The sequence below is a fragment of the Camelina sativa genome, chromosome 3, assembly GCF_030686135.1.
Source record: "Camelina sativa cultivar CO46 ecotype springtype chromosome 3, ASM3068613v1".
Taxonomy (NCBI): Eukaryota; Viridiplantae; Streptophyta; class Magnoliopsida; order Brassicales; family Brassicaceae; genus Camelina; species Camelina sativa.
In genome coordinates this window covers 12252582-12266864 of record NC_141882.1, presented here as the reverse complement: position 1 = coordinate 12266864, position 14283 = coordinate 12252582, and the positions used below count along the sequence as shown (strand labels likewise).

Sequence of the window (14283 nt, the reverse complement as noted above, 5' to 3'; positions counted from 1 at the left end):
TTTTAAAATGTAAAATGTTTTTGTTTTTCATTTTCGTTTTGTTTTTGTTTTGTTTTTCATCGTTGTTAACAATGAGTGTCACTGTAACCACACTTTTGACTAATTTAGACTTGGACTGTTGGACAATTAATTTTTCCTTGAATACGAAGGGTCGAAGACTCGAATGTGAGTTTTTAGTGAGTATAATGACAAATTAGTTTTGCTTAATACGATTTTAAGATGAAATGATCCCTACTTTGCCACTTGGTGTCGTGGCCCTCCTTTAAACAAAAACCTGGGGTTTTGCCAGTTTTGGGTAAAGGAGAGATCTTTCTAGTGTGGCAATGGAGGAACAGAGAAGGGTTTATTCTGCGTCATCGAATTCTCAGGTTTGGTTCTTCCTTCCCCTTCCCCCGATGACTTCTTACACTTTTTTGGTTCTTCATCCAAAACTTGCTTATTTTTGCGATTTGTTAATGGGTTTTGTGTTGTTGGTCTCTGGGGTTTATCCCAATTTTTCAGACTTCAGGGGAGAAGGACAATTGTGAGTTAAGAGGAGGACAAGTAACAGAGTAGCAAGTCCTTTTCAGTTCTCTAGTAGTGCTGCAGCGGCAGGGTCATCGGGTGAGTCATATTCGATGCGGCGAAAGCAACTAAAGTATATGAGGAAAGGTGATGTTTCTCTCAAGGGGAGAAACGAGATCCCTAGTAAAGAACAACAGCTGGAGCTGGTAGATAATGGTACCGCACCAACTCCAAGTGGATTGCTGACTGGATTGAAACCGGGAATCATTAACCATGTCCGGACTAAGAGACAGGTCTTCTCAATTCTTGAATCTCTGATTCGAATTGCTAATGATGATGATGCTACCATGGGGGAAACACATACCAATTTGAATGTTAAAGGTATCTATTGTTCTCATTTACCTTGTTATTAAGATACCAATGTTAGCCAATACGTGGACTTTCACAATCAATGTTTTATCATTCTGTTTGCCTTGGAATTTCAGAGTCGATCAGACAAGATAGTGCATTGCCCTTTGAGTTTCCATTCACCGGGGTGTCTGATAATGTCAATTCCATTACAAACCTAGAACAAGCCACATATCTTGCTGTTGAAGGTCAGTACCTTTCATCTTGTTTCAGGTCGCCTCGAGTTAACTTTTTTGATCTTCTGAATATGTCTGAAGTAGTGAGTGGTTGAGTCCTACGGAGAAGAAATGTAAGACTTTTGTCGATTAGGTTTACTGACTAGAAGTGGTAGAAGGATAAATGTTAGGTTTCTTTTTTGTGCAGGAAGAAAAAATCAGAAATTGCTTCTCGCTATCGATAGGATCATAGCAGAAAAAAAAGGCGCAAGAGAAAGTTCTGCGCACCGAGATGGAGAAGCTGAATGCTAAGGCCAAACGATTGGAAGAAATGAAAGAAGCAAAAATTTTTGATGAAGCAGAGAATGAGCTACTACTCATGGTCAGTATTGTTACATAGGAAACATTCAGTCAGTGCATATGCATGCATTTATCCTTTTCGATTACCATTTCATGTTTTCTTGCTTTGGCAGAATGATGATATGAACATTTCAGTCCAGATGGCCGAGATCGGAAAGGCTGACGAAAGCCTGTTAAAACTTGTAGAAAAGCTGAAGGTATATTTCATAGTACACTACTCAAACTGTATAACAAGTTAATTCCATAATCAAGGAAAAAGGCCTTCCCTTCCCTCATTTGTGTCTTGACTCTTGAGTGTGAACCTCTCTCCTTAAACTTTCAGATGGAAAGAAAAGAGGTTTTGAACGAGTTTAGTCAGTTTGAGAAGCAGCTAGAGACCAAACAGATACTGGAAATGAAGAACCTAGTACGCCAAAGCAATGAGCTCGGAAAGAATGATGATATGAACGTTTCAGTCCAGATGGCCGCCCTTGAGCTCGGAAAGCCTGACGAACGCCTGTTAAAACTTCGAGAAAAGCATAAGGAGTACACAACTCAAAACTGTATAACAAGTTAATTCCATAATCAAGGAAAAAGGCCTTCCCTCATTTGTGACTTGAGTTTGAACCTATCTACTTAAACTTTCAGATGGAAAGAAAAGATGTTTTGAACAAGTTTGATCAGTTTGAGAAGCAGCTAGAGACCAAACAGGTACTGGAAATAAACCTAGTACGCCAAAGCGATGACATGCAAGCAGCGCGGGAAAGTATTGATTGAGGTACAGATTTTTCATGCACTTCCATTTATTTTTCCATTAGCTTTTTATAACAAAATAATCCTAAATAATTGTTTTTTTTTACGGGTCTGAAATGGCATTTACTTGATCAAACACTATAGTTTATTGGATATCTTCAATTTGCAATTAAAACCCCAAGTTGTATGAACTGGTTGTTGATGTAAGACTCGATGATGAAATTGACAGAGACTTATTCCATTATATTGTCTATGAATACGTTGCTGCTTGAACGAATGAATGTAAGGTGGACCAACCTGCTAGTGATTAAGTTGATTCATATATGTTGTTTACGGTTTGAAAAGCTCTTTTCTTCAGGGTTGGCCTGAGTTGGGTGCCCAAACCGATATCGGGATAAAACTGATGGGAAAACTTGATGAGAAGCCCTTCCTGAATGTTTGCAAGAAGAGATATTCTGCACATGAAGCTACGGCTAAAGCTGCTACCCTTTGCTCTAGATGGCAGGAGAACCTCAAGGATTCAGCATGGCATCCGTTCAAAAGGGAAGGAACCAGGGACGAAGCAAAAGTATGTTCTTTGCCACTTTCACTATCCCACTTTGCATTTTTTATTTTGTCTCATGGATTGATAGTGTCTGGTCTTTCTGTGTCTACCCTTCTGCTTGGTTAATCAAATACAAAGTAAAAACCTGTGAATGTGATAATTCGTACTTGCATCTATATGTTGGATAAGAGGGAAAAGACTGGTGGAACTTCCTGTGAGTGTTAGCAGTAATGGAGGTACTTTGATTTGGTTACAGGAAGTGGTAGACGAAGAGGATGAGCAGTTGAAGAAGCTTAAAGGAGAGTGGGGAGAAGAGGTACTGATAAGATGCAGGGACTGAATTGTAAAAGAGATAGTCACACGTGTGAGGAGAGCTGAATCTATTTGGGATCATGTGCAACAAAGTTCACACGTGAGAGATGAGGAAAGTTGCCTAGGAGGCTAAGAAGAACCTAGAAGATGATTAAGCTATATAAATAAAGAGGGGAAGCATCACAAGGGGACATGATGAATGTTGTGAGGGGTTAGCCGACATGAGGCTGCTTGGGAAGAGAGGAACCCGAGGGATGTGAGCGAGGGTTGCCGATCTTATCTTTCACTTTGTTCTTCATTTCTATCTTGTAATCTGAGAGTTATTGAACCTTTTGAGTTTGCATTTACATGTTAATGGAGGTTTAATGGAGTTTCCCTAAGGTTAAGCTTTTGTTCATGGAGTTTACTAGTTAGAAGCTTAACAGGTACATAAGGCAGTTAAAACAGCACTCGAGGAGATGAATGAGTATAATGCAAGTGGAATCTGAGAACTTTGGAACTTCAAAGAAGAAAGGAAAGCAACACTTCAGGAAGTGATGGAATTTATTTCGAACAACATCAAATAACGCAGAAGAACCTGAAGGTGTGTGTGCTATATCTTCGTCAGTTATATAGAGCCAACTTGTGTAATGTGCTGGTTTAAATTTACATACGCTACATAACCTGTGACCGAGGATTAGAAATCCGGGTCGTGGTCTTTCTACTCATGTTTTGGTATTAGAACAAATATTCTAGGTACCATAATCGTTTATATATCAATATTCTAGGTACCATAACCATTTATTTTGGTTTTACACAGTTACATCCCTCGGTTTTGACATTACATGGTTACATGCTGACATGAAAGATAGATCAATCCCCCACTTGTACTGTAGTGGTGACTCATCCATTCTCACTTATAGTGGTCTTGACTTGTTTCTAGGTGGTTGATCGGGGTAATTAAGTTGTCTTTGTATTAGCTTTGGCTTTTACGTAGGATCAATCAAGGCGGTCCAGTCCAACGAATTTGACATCTAGTACAAAAACGAAAATTTAGAGTCTTAATCACTTGAATTATTGTAAAGGTAATTATACATTTTAATAAACAAATATTCTTAAATAGACATTTTCAAAGATTTGGACTTTTATTTGTTGTTTCTATTAAAATAAGGTTTGAATTTTCTAACTATTGAGCATTTCTCCCTTATACACTTATCTAAAGTCTAAACGAATGGTTTGTGCCCTGAGCCATCAGACTCGTGTTTGTCCTATGTGTTTTGATTTCTTCTGACATTGAGTATATTATTTATTCAGACGGTCCATGTTACGTTGGAGTATCTATTATTAGTCATATTCAAACGTCTGACCTGCCAGTTCCTCCATCGTATTTTTTACGTGCGTTGTGTCTTTATTTGTTTCCTGAAAGCAGAATTATTGTACCCATAGTTTTAGCAGTGGTAAGAAAAACTTTCACCAACAATAATAGTTCAAAAATGAAACGTTCAATAATTATGAACAGAAGAAACTGATTTGCTACTGGAAAGCTGGTAAACTTTCAAACAAACCAAGTTGTCTATAGCGGATGTGCATCTATTTCGAACATAAGCTTATGGTTATAGCTGTCACTGTGAGCAAATGAACATTTGTGATACGAATGTATTATATATTCCAAATTAACTAGATGAAGTACTCAAGTAAACAGAAACAAACGAAGAGTTGATATCTTGTAAAATCGACCGACAGGTACTCCATGATGATGTAACTGAAAAAGAGAGGTATTGTCATATATGGTGTCACCACTAAGCAACAAAGAGACGTACATTAGCATATTGTTGATGTATTGTAAGTTGGTTAATAAAGCCCACCACTACTACAGTACTTCACAAATTACAACTTGGTTGACTTTTCGTTTCCTGTATTCGATTTGTCATCATTATTATCTCCCAAGCTTTAGTCCACTGATGAGTAGTGGTATATAAAATCCAAAAATATCAAATTATACAAACGAACATTATAATACTTTTCAATTCTTCTATTTTTATTTGGAGTGCAAAAAAAAAAAAAAAATTGTTGAACTGTTATGTATATATGACCGTACGTACGTACTACGTTAACCAAAGCTTTCACTAGCCCACATACCCGAGTTTAATTTCTAAAAATATATCGAACACTCTATAGATTTATTTTCAATATAATCATTCTTGGAAATATCATTAAATTGATGAATGAAGATTCTTTAACTACCCACTCTCATTCATATAAGCACATTTGTGATCTTTTCGTGTATTTTTTTTGGATTCCTAAATATCATCGTTTTTTTTTTAAAGCAATGATTTTTAAGTTAGATAGTTGTTCATCTATGAATTGTGAACTGGATAGTTAAATAATTGACAGTTGAAGGAAAGAGGAACTGCGGAGCAAAGCTTGTTCCATATTTGTTAATTGATACACTCTAGTACTCTACAAGTCACACTTAGAATAGCATAATTATCTATATAATATATAAAAAATAACTATAAAATCATTGTCTAAATAAAGAAATATCTTATCTAAATGACCATTATGTACATTTTTAGCAGAGCAGCCAATCTGGAATGACAAGTAATCTCGTACGTACGTGAACGTGACTATCCTTCTAGTTGTATAATTAATTTTATGCATAACAGTGGCCACATTTTTTTTTTTGTGTGTATAACAATATCTTTATCTACTTCGGTTATGCACAATTCTCTAGTTGTATAAAATTATTAGAAAATAATTTTTCTATTATTTTACCAATATTATTAAACTTCTCTATATAATAATCTTTCAAACTTCTCTATATCTTTTTGAGTTATTTATATGTAGATTTTATATGGTTCTTTCAGTTTAAGGTCTTGGATTAATATATCATACATCCTTATTTTTACGAAACCATTATTATTTATTTTATTTTATTCGTCGATAATATGATTTATTTATGTTCTTTTGATAAGTTATATGGATTGTGCTTTCTGTATATAATTTAAATTTACATTAAAACACAACTGAAATTTTTTCGTTGTCACATCCATTTGCAGTTGCCAGTTGTTGTACCAATTGCATATATCACTTAGCATTAATCTTTTAATCATTTTTTGTGGGATCAAAATCCGGAGCTGAGATCTAAACTAACTTTTAGAGTATGTATTCGCTAAAAAAATCAAAATTTTTGTAGTGGCTCAGAAAAAGTATGTCTAATGACAATGGATCCATGACCTAAAAAATCCATTAACTACATTTCACGCGCATGAACAAAACTTTTGTTGAATCCACCACCTTGACATCTCCACTGAAATCTCCAACTCTAAACCACATAATAAAATCTTATAGACAACAAAAAGAAAAAACCAATCACTTGCAACCAATTTTTTTTTTTTTTTTTTTTTTTTTTTGACAATTTTATGATTTGTGTTCTATATTATAAGAAAAGGAAGAAAATAAAGAAGACGTTACTTAATCGATCGATTATATTGGAATGTCAAAAATACATAAAATAGATGTATTAGTGGATACGGAACTTGGGTTAGCATTACCTAGAAGCAACGTTGGCCACCAAACAAAAGCTCCACTCATTGGAGCAACGTGTGTGGAACCCAATAAACGAGCCTCATGGGACCCCAAAACGGCCCATCTATTATAGTTGACCAATATGGTTCATACCTGGATGGTGCGGTGCGGTGCACTCGGAGGGAGATAGTGTGTGTCAGTGTGTGTATGTGATTTTGTTTTTGTCAACATGCATATTCATGTTAGTTAAATTATATTATATAAATAGTTAGGTTAGCTAAATTTGAAGAACAAAAATTTACAAAACAAAAAATCAGAAGAGAGAGATCTCTATCACTATGTGCACGAAAATGTTAGATTTCTATGGTTTGTAAAATTTTATCTTACTTTATTTCTCTCGAGTTCATATTTCATACAATCGCTCTTGATTAATAAACTATAGAACGCAAATATTCAAATATAACACTATAACATTGAATTTTATTAGAATCAGTTGCTATACAGGGATAACAATAAAATGTTAAATTATAATTAGCAATACGAAAACAATAAATTGTTAAAATAATTATTTGACGATGATAATTTCATCAATTAACGTGATATTATATTCATCATGCTTTTATACGACATCATTTTTGTGATCTTTCACCACTTAATCATAATAAGTTAATAAGTACCACACAAATCCTTCAAAAAAAAATAAAGTAACAACAAAACCCTATGGTTCAGGGCAACAAGTTCGAATTCATGTTTTCAATATGTAACCCGATGATTTTAACAAAAGCCTATTAAGACCACATAGTTATTTTTGTCCGTTATATAAACTAGAAAAGTCTCACGAGAGCCGCCGTCCGTGACACAGAGAGACAAACAATAGTACGAACTCTTAATTCTTGTAAATCTTTTTCGAGAACTAAATATTCCAAGTACTTTGCAACAAATAACGTAGACAAAATAGATAAAATTATCCAAATTCCCCTACGTGTCAACTTTTGCAAGCACTTCTTTGAAGGTTCCTTCACATTCTCTAGTTCACAAATAGAAAAGAAGTAAATTTAAAAAGCCAAAATCCTATCGATCGAAAATATCATAAAATAGCTAGGAAAATCAAAGTTGAAGACATTGCTTGAAGATGACAGTCGAAATGATTCGGCAATATATAATATTATGATTGTTAGCAGGGGAATGATTGGTTGCCTTGGTACAATTTTTATAGTTGCTTGACAGCAAAGAAATTATTTGGTCTTTTTTTTTCCTTTCTAGAAAACACATTGTATAATGTATATAGCTAGTGTACTCAGGAAAGAGAGAATGTTATTTTAGAACAAAATCAATCAGAAGATCATATGACTGATTAATAACTAATATTTACTCAATCACCTCTTAAATAATGGAGTCCAGTATTTTAAACTTGTATCATCCGACAGTATCATTTCTTTATGTATATAGAATCGATTGCATGTTAAAATTATTTCTACACGTACTAACAGTATAGTAAGATTATTTTCCGTATATAAGGTAACTTTTGTTTTTTGTATATGCGAACTTCATCGCATTATTTATTTTTCGCCATACTGGAAAAAAAAAACTAAGCGTTGTGTTTTAAGAAAAAAAAAACGAAGAAACAGCCAACGAATATTACCTGTCTTGTACTGTCTCAAATCTTGTGTATAATTTTAAATGTTTGTGACACAAAATAAAGTAATCTGATCTCACAGCAGATGGCGTAGAAGCATGTGAAGATTGATGAAAAATGATTAAGTTGTTCCCGTGACCTGCAGACCAACGGAATGTCCACGGTCCATGTAAACCTTTTTCGTCGTTCGTGGAATCGTACCCCAAGTAAATACTCTACTCTTTTTTTTTTTTTTTTAAGTCAAATATGTACTTTATTTTCTCGTCAGAGATTTATAGATTAATATAGAAAACTTTGATTCAACAATTTATGGATGAGTAATGGTGCGAAATAGACTTGATATCCGATTTTATAGGAAGTGGGATAAAATTATACTATATGAATTGCATACACAACATATTCATTTAGTGAGTCTAATTAAAAGTACACAGCTTAATATGAACTGACCCTATAATACAGTTACATATGTCTAATGGTAAAGTTTGACATCATAACTATGATTAGGCCTCAATTTCACATGATTGGGTTTTAACTATTTATCAATTATTACATCTAATACTATATCCTAAATTATAAAAACAAGTAAATAATCTATGATTATTAAACTTGTTTATTTTATGAACTCATTCAAATTTTGCGATATAAGGTCTCATATGAAGTATGGACAATCTACCAAACAAATGATTTAGGGTAGAAAAAGTATTATAATCTTTTGACAAGTAAGACTTAGTTTAACTTTATTTTAATTTCGAGGGAACGAAAATGAACATAATCTTAAGAAATAAGTATATATATAATGATTTTTGTGTAAGTATTAATTTTAAAGGGTATATATTGATTTGACTATTAATCCAGACCGTTATCATGAAGTTGGCTAGGCATTTACGTAATGCTAAATTGTTCGGTTTTCTTAATCATCTTTTAAATTGTCGAAATTTTCTCTGTGTAGTCGTATAAAAAAACCTTACAGTAACAAGTTGTTTAAAAAGATACAGTATATAGATAGTTGCTAGAATTTGTTTTTTTAGATTCCCTAGGAAGACAAAGCCTGCACCACTTTCCACTCATGAGTCTTTCCCATATCCTTCCATGATCTTTCTCTCTGCCATAGACACACCATACACATGTATTATGCATAATGTACAACATACTACACTACCCAACATACGTGTTTTCTTCATGTGACTTGTGAACCCACAACGGTGAAAACTCACATTTGTCCTCTACTCTATAAAGTGATTATGTCTTTTTAAACAATTGAACCAAAAAGTTTGACATGAACTGTCTCCGACCGCCGATTATAATTTATAAAATGCACTCTCGTTACCGACTTTTTATCAGATCCGGATTATCTTTTGTTCATTATCACTAGCGAAAGCTTGTTTAGGTTGATAATTAGTATTTGGGTTGTTCAAAACAAAAAAAAAAAAGGTTGATAATTAGTATTTGAAGATCGACATTTAGTTACATGACTAGTCTTTTGATTAAATATTACCAAACATAGATACATTGTATGTACCTAATTAGCTTATATTAATTACTCTGCATTCGTATCATATTAAGTAACACTTACAGCGCTGATTTAAGACTAAAACTAACAATGAGATGGACTTAACACCTTTCGGATGTCAATTTATTAATGTCGCTCTCTACAAAAACAAAGGATTACATTTTGTTGCTTAAGAAGACACCAACTACATAATGCAAGTTTCTTCAAGCAACTTATTTTTCCCACCAAAAAAAAAATGAAAAGAAAGAACATTATAAACTTACGCCAAGCCATATATAGTAAGATTGAAATATCAAAAATTTACATTATAGATGCATAATTTTAATCACAAAAATAGATTGTATAATTTTATTCTACTAAAGCTCTAATATAACTCATAAGGCTAAAGATCTTAATAATTAGATATCCCGATTTCACCGAAACATATATAAGTGACTCGAACCCAAAACTATAACAACTTCACGTACGTCCTTAGCATTAGGAGCCGAGTAATATCGACTTAATTGTCAAATTGTGTACTCTAAAATATAAATATTTAGTTATCTTCACATTAGACCAACATATTTAAAGCACATTAAGAAATATATATACATATTTGTAAAATATATGTATATATATACATATTTGTAAAATATACATTTTTTGTCGTCTTGTAAAATATACATTTATTCGTAAATAATATACTATACGTATATGCATATACATATATATATATATATATAAAAATAAAGAAACATGTGTATAAAAGCTTGAACCCATCAACAAGCTTCATCACAAAAACCCAAAACCTTAGTATTATTTGTTTCATAAAAAAAAAAAGATGGGTTCCAAACTCATCTCTCTCTTTCTTCTTTTTCTTCCACTTCTAACAGTCACAATCTTGTCGGGAGCCGAGCAGGCCTTTGCTTCGCACAAGACTGTACTCCTTGTGAACGGCCACAACAGCACGGGTTCCAACGACGGTGGGATGTCGTCACTGAGAGGGAAGAAGCAGAGAAGAGCATCAGGATGTAACTTGTTCCAAGGCCGATGGGTGTTCGATGCTTCTTACCCTTTCTACGATTCGTCCACATGTCCTTTCATTGACGGCGAGTTTGACTGTCTCAAGTTCGGCCGACCAGACAAACAGTTCCTCAAGTACTCTTGGCAACCTGAGTCTTGCGCCATACCAAGGTTTCTACTTAATACACATAATTTACTATTAAACTTCACTCTCTCTATATGTTTTCTATATAGCTCAAAGTGTTTTAACTAAACAGTAAAATTGAGAAAAACCACAAGAATTTGTTGGAGGATATTTCGAAAATCTCACAATCTTTGCATGATTTAGCACAATAATTATTAATTTAAAATGTGTTTTTTCCTATATACACATTATATATTGTATAATTATTTGAAGTTGGTGTTGATGATATGTACTTATGTTTAAAGAAACGTGGGTTCTTTTTACAAATGAAAAGGATTGTTTATATCACTATTATAATAAAAGTAATTAAGTGGATTCTGTGATATCTAGAATAGTGAAAGGAGAGGTACCATCAAGGCATCAACTTGTGTTAAACTAAGTTAATAATACGTAAAAAATGCATGATGATGAATTGTTAATTACGTTATTATAGGTTCGACGGTGCGGCGTTTCTGAGGAAATACAGAGGGAAGCGAATCATGTTCGTGGGAGACTCACTGAGTCTAAACATGTGGGAATCGTTGGGCTGTATGATCCATGCGTCGGTACCAAACGCCAAGACCACTTTTACCAAGCGTACCCCACTCTCTTCTCTCACTTTCCAGGTCTCTTTCTTTCCTTAAAAAAAAATTATATATAAATAATCTGTGTTCTTTGGATAAAAACAAAATCTAATTATCAAACCTCACGACGAATAGTTGTCATTAACGTAAAATTGAACTGGCTGTCATTAATATTGAATGGTATTAGTCACGGACTATATAATATAATTCGTCATTTAAGAAAGAATTGAAAAAGCTGTTTTAGTGCTAATAATGCTTATTAAACATATGGTTGTTGGTGATCACATCCACTTGCTTATTATCTTTTGAAAACTTTATTGAATTATTTGATTCTTCAGCTACTAATTTTGATTATGAGAAAAGTGACGCATACGGATAGTAATATATTATTATTATTAAGTATAGAAAGATTCGATAGAACACTATAAACTTTTCTTATTTCTTGCAAACTTTGATATGTTTTTCTTCATTCGAAAGCTATTTTTTATCTTTACCAGAATTGTGCAAAGTCCTTTATCACATTACGAAACTGAAAACAATATGAAATGACTAGTCTACTTCACTTGATATGGACCTCGAAACTCTTTTTTCTTTTTATTTATAAATTAAAAATATAAATCGTACACTATTTTCTTACCACTATGCTATGAACTTTTGTCTCTTTTTATTTGTTCATAGTATTACTTTTAATAATTCAAAAATGTTTTACCAGAAATAACAATGAAAACAAATTAAAAAGGAACAAAATACGTAAAGGAAGTACACTAAACAACTCCAACAGTCCAACTTGTTCTTTCTTGTTCCCTCTGTCTACTTTATACTACTATTCTCATTGTTAAGTGAAACCTTTTTTCTTTCATTTAATAACTCTCTTCTTTATATTGGAAATTATATATTTTCAATAGTCTTTTATAAAAGTCTTGAATCTCGTTGCTTTTTTAATTGTTATACAAAAATACAGGAATATGGAGTGACGTTGAATCTATATAGAACACCGTACATAGTGGATATAGCGAAAGAGAGAGTAGGGCGTGTACTTAACCTTGGTGCCATCGATGGAGGTGCGGGTGTTTGGAAAAACACGGACGTTCTTGTTTTCAACTCTTGGCATTGGTGGACTCATAAAGGCCAATCTCAAGGGTCCGTGCCATAAATATAAACAACATATAAGTAACTTCATCATAACTCAATGTTGAATCTTCATTAATTTATCTTTTGTTGTTATTTGAATTTAGGTGGGACTATATTCGAGATGGGTCGTCTTTGGTAAAGGACATGAACCGTCTTGATGCTTTCTATAAAGGACTTAGCACTTGGGCTCGATGGGTTGATCAAAACGTCGACACAACGAAAACTCGAGTTTTCTTCCAAGGCATTTCTCCCACTCATTACGAGTAAGTCCATTATATTGCAATCGAGATCTAACTATGTCGCATTATTTTGTGGTTTGAGAAAATAACTTGGAAAAAACTAATGTGTTTTCTTGTGGGTGACAGGGGAAGGGAATGGAACGAGCCAAGGAAGAGTTGTAGTGGGCAAATGCAACCGTTGGGTGGATCAAGCTACCCAAGTGGTCAGCCACCAGCTGCAGGAGTTGTATCTAAAGTATTGAGTTCAATGAAAAAGCCAGTGTTCTTGCTTGACATCACCACATTGTCTCAGTTGAGAAAAGACGCTCATCCATCTTCTTATGGTGGCGATGGAGGAACAGATTGCAGCCATTGGTGCCTCCCCGGGTTGCCTGATACTTGGAACCAACTTCTCTACGCAGCGCTTTCCATGTGAAAGTGTTTTTAAGAATTTAAAAGAAAGTGAAAACAAAACACCTTAATTCTGTAAATTACAATTCTTAGAGGTGCAAAAAAGAATCTGACAGTTTCCTTTGGAGAGGAGTTTAAGTGAAGAAGACTACAACTACTAGATGCATAATGAAGATGGAAGATTTGTAAAGCGCCTTATCATTATTATTTTTCGTGTGGGAGAAACAAAACAATAAAAATCTTAAATCGTCTTAGTAGTGTTATATTGTTGTGTGATGCATCATTAGAAACAGATTAATAACAAAAGAGACATTCTCATTATAAGATCAAAGCTGTTCTGTAAGACTACCACAAACAGAGATGGCTATGACGAACCCTAGATTAACACTTGCTTCCACTAAGAGCAGTTCTGATTTGGGGGAAAACATTGAGATCACCTTTAAAATTTGAATCCTTTTTGCAAGAGGATTTGCACGCAGCTCATCTTCTCAATCTCTTTGTCTTTTTCCTTTTCTGCCTCTGTGTCCTTCGAGTTCATAACTATGGCTTTCACGACATCCCTCAAAGGAATCTTAAGTTTCTTCTTTCCCAACCTCTCATCATCTCTACGACCACTCCTCTGCTTCTCCGCCGCGACCTCAACGGTCGGATCTGTAGCATCCTCCTCCTCCTCCTCTGTGCTTTCCTCCGGGGAGACGAATCGAATCGCTTCACTCTCCACTGCAACCTCCTCATCAAATCCCGAACCGATTACACTATCCGTCTCTGAATCATCCGACGACGGAGGCTGAGATGCGGTTCCGTCGTTTACCTGTGGTGGCGATGGCGAGACTCCTCCGACGGAGGGATCGGAGTCTGGAGGAGGTTGACCTGGTACGGCAAAGCCACATCGCTGTAGATAAACCTCTTGAGACGCAGATACATCGAAGATCGAACTTATCTTCTTATTCCCTTTCATTTCGTTCTCTCTGCAAATCTTGTTTTTACTGTTTCATAATCATATGTATGCTTAACCTTTTAAAGCTATAGAACTTTTTAGGTTTTAAGGAGGGAAAAATTTCCCGCTCATTTTACAATGAACGCACCAAACTAAAACGATACATTCA

The 14283-nt window shown here is 34.3% G+C and overlaps 3 protein-coding genes and 1 long non-coding RNA gene across 6 annotated transcripts; 2 read left to right on the top strand and 2 right to left on the bottom strand.

Moving 5' to 3' along the window:
• The first annotated feature begins 97 nt into the window (after positions 1-97).
• Positions 98-3813, top strand: LOC104778933 (factor of DNA methylation 1). 3 transcript variants are annotated; one of them, XM_087503355.1, is made up of 9 exons: positions 98-368; positions 502-885; positions 990-1100; positions 1276-1449; positions 1541-1624; positions 1750-1969; positions 2055-2184; positions 2518-2727; positions 2960-3813. In XM_087503355.1, exons 4-7 carry the CDS (start codon positions 1360-1362, stop codon positions 2084-2086), a joined length of 426 nt encoding a protein of 141 aa, XP_087359481.1. In that variant the 5' UTR covers positions 98-368; positions 502-885; positions 990-1100; positions 1276-1359; the 3' UTR covers positions 2087-2184; positions 2518-2727; positions 2960-3813. The 3 variants fall into 3 exon arrangements, with proteins under 3 accessions (XP_087359481.1, XP_087359482.1, XP_010501639.2); XM_087503356.1 differs by having other exon boundaries at positions 1750-1952; positions 2960-3395; XM_010503337.3 differs by having other exon boundaries at positions 1750-2184.
• LOC147946832 (uncharacterized) lies at positions 3541-8406 on the bottom strand. The gene is made up of 3 exons (XR_015591965.1): positions 8165-8406; positions 4362-4413; positions 3541-4028 (listed from the first exon to the last, which is right to left on the bottom strand). It is a non-coding gene; the product is annotated as an uncharacterized LOC147946832 (long non-coding RNA).
• A 1741-nt stretch (positions 8407-10147) lies between these two features.
• Positions 10148-13498, top strand: LOC104776939 (protein trichome birefringence-like 38). The gene is made up of 5 exons (XM_010501122.3): positions 10148-10841; positions 11288-11459; positions 12379-12557; positions 12653-12811; positions 12914-13498. The coding sequence occupies exons 1-5, from the start codon at positions 10489-10491 to the stop codon at positions 13200-13202; spliced, it is 1152 nt and encodes a 383-aa protein (XP_010499424.1). The 5' UTR covers positions 10148-10488; the 3' UTR covers positions 13203-13498.
• Positions 13360-14248, bottom strand: LOC104776938 (uncharacterized). Its single transcript, XM_010501121.3, has one exon. It carries the CDS (start codon positions 14133-14135, stop codon positions 13617-13619), a length of 519 nt encoding a protein of 172 aa, XP_010499423.1. The 5' UTR covers positions 14136-14248; the 3' UTR covers positions 13360-13616.
• Positions 14249-14283: the final 35 nt, after the last annotated feature.

Excerpts from the sequence above, each read along its gene's own strand:
- LOC104778933 (XM_010503337.3), top strand. The coding sequence starts at position 618 with ATGCGGCGAAAGCAACTAAAGTATATGAGGAAAGGTGATGTTTCTCTC. Across the intron at positions 886-989 it reads TACCAATTTGAATGTTAAAG|AGTCGATCAGACAAGATAGT; the intron begins GTATCTATTGTT and ends TTGGAATTTCAG. Across the intron at positions 1,101-1,275 it reads CACATATCTTGCTGTTGAAG|GAAGAAAAAATCAGAAATTG; the intron begins GTCAGTACCTTT and ends TTTTTTGTGCAG.
- LOC104776939 (XM_010501122.3), top strand. The coding sequence starts at position 10,489 with ATGGGTTCCAAACTCATCTCTCTCTTTCTTCTTTTTCTTCCACTTCTA. Across the intron at positions 12,558-12,652 it reads CATAAAGGCCAATCTCAAGG|GTGGGACTATATTCGAGATG; the intron begins GTCCGTGCCATA and ends ATTTGAATTTAG. Across the intron at positions 12,812-12,913 it reads ATTTCTCCCACTCATTACGA|GGGAAGGGAATGGAACGAGC; the intron begins GTAAGTCCATTA and ends TGTGGGTGACAG.
- LOC104776938 (XM_010501121.3), bottom strand. The coding sequence starts at position 14,135 with ATGAAAGGGAATAAGAAGATAAGTTCGATCTTCGATGTATCTGCGTCT.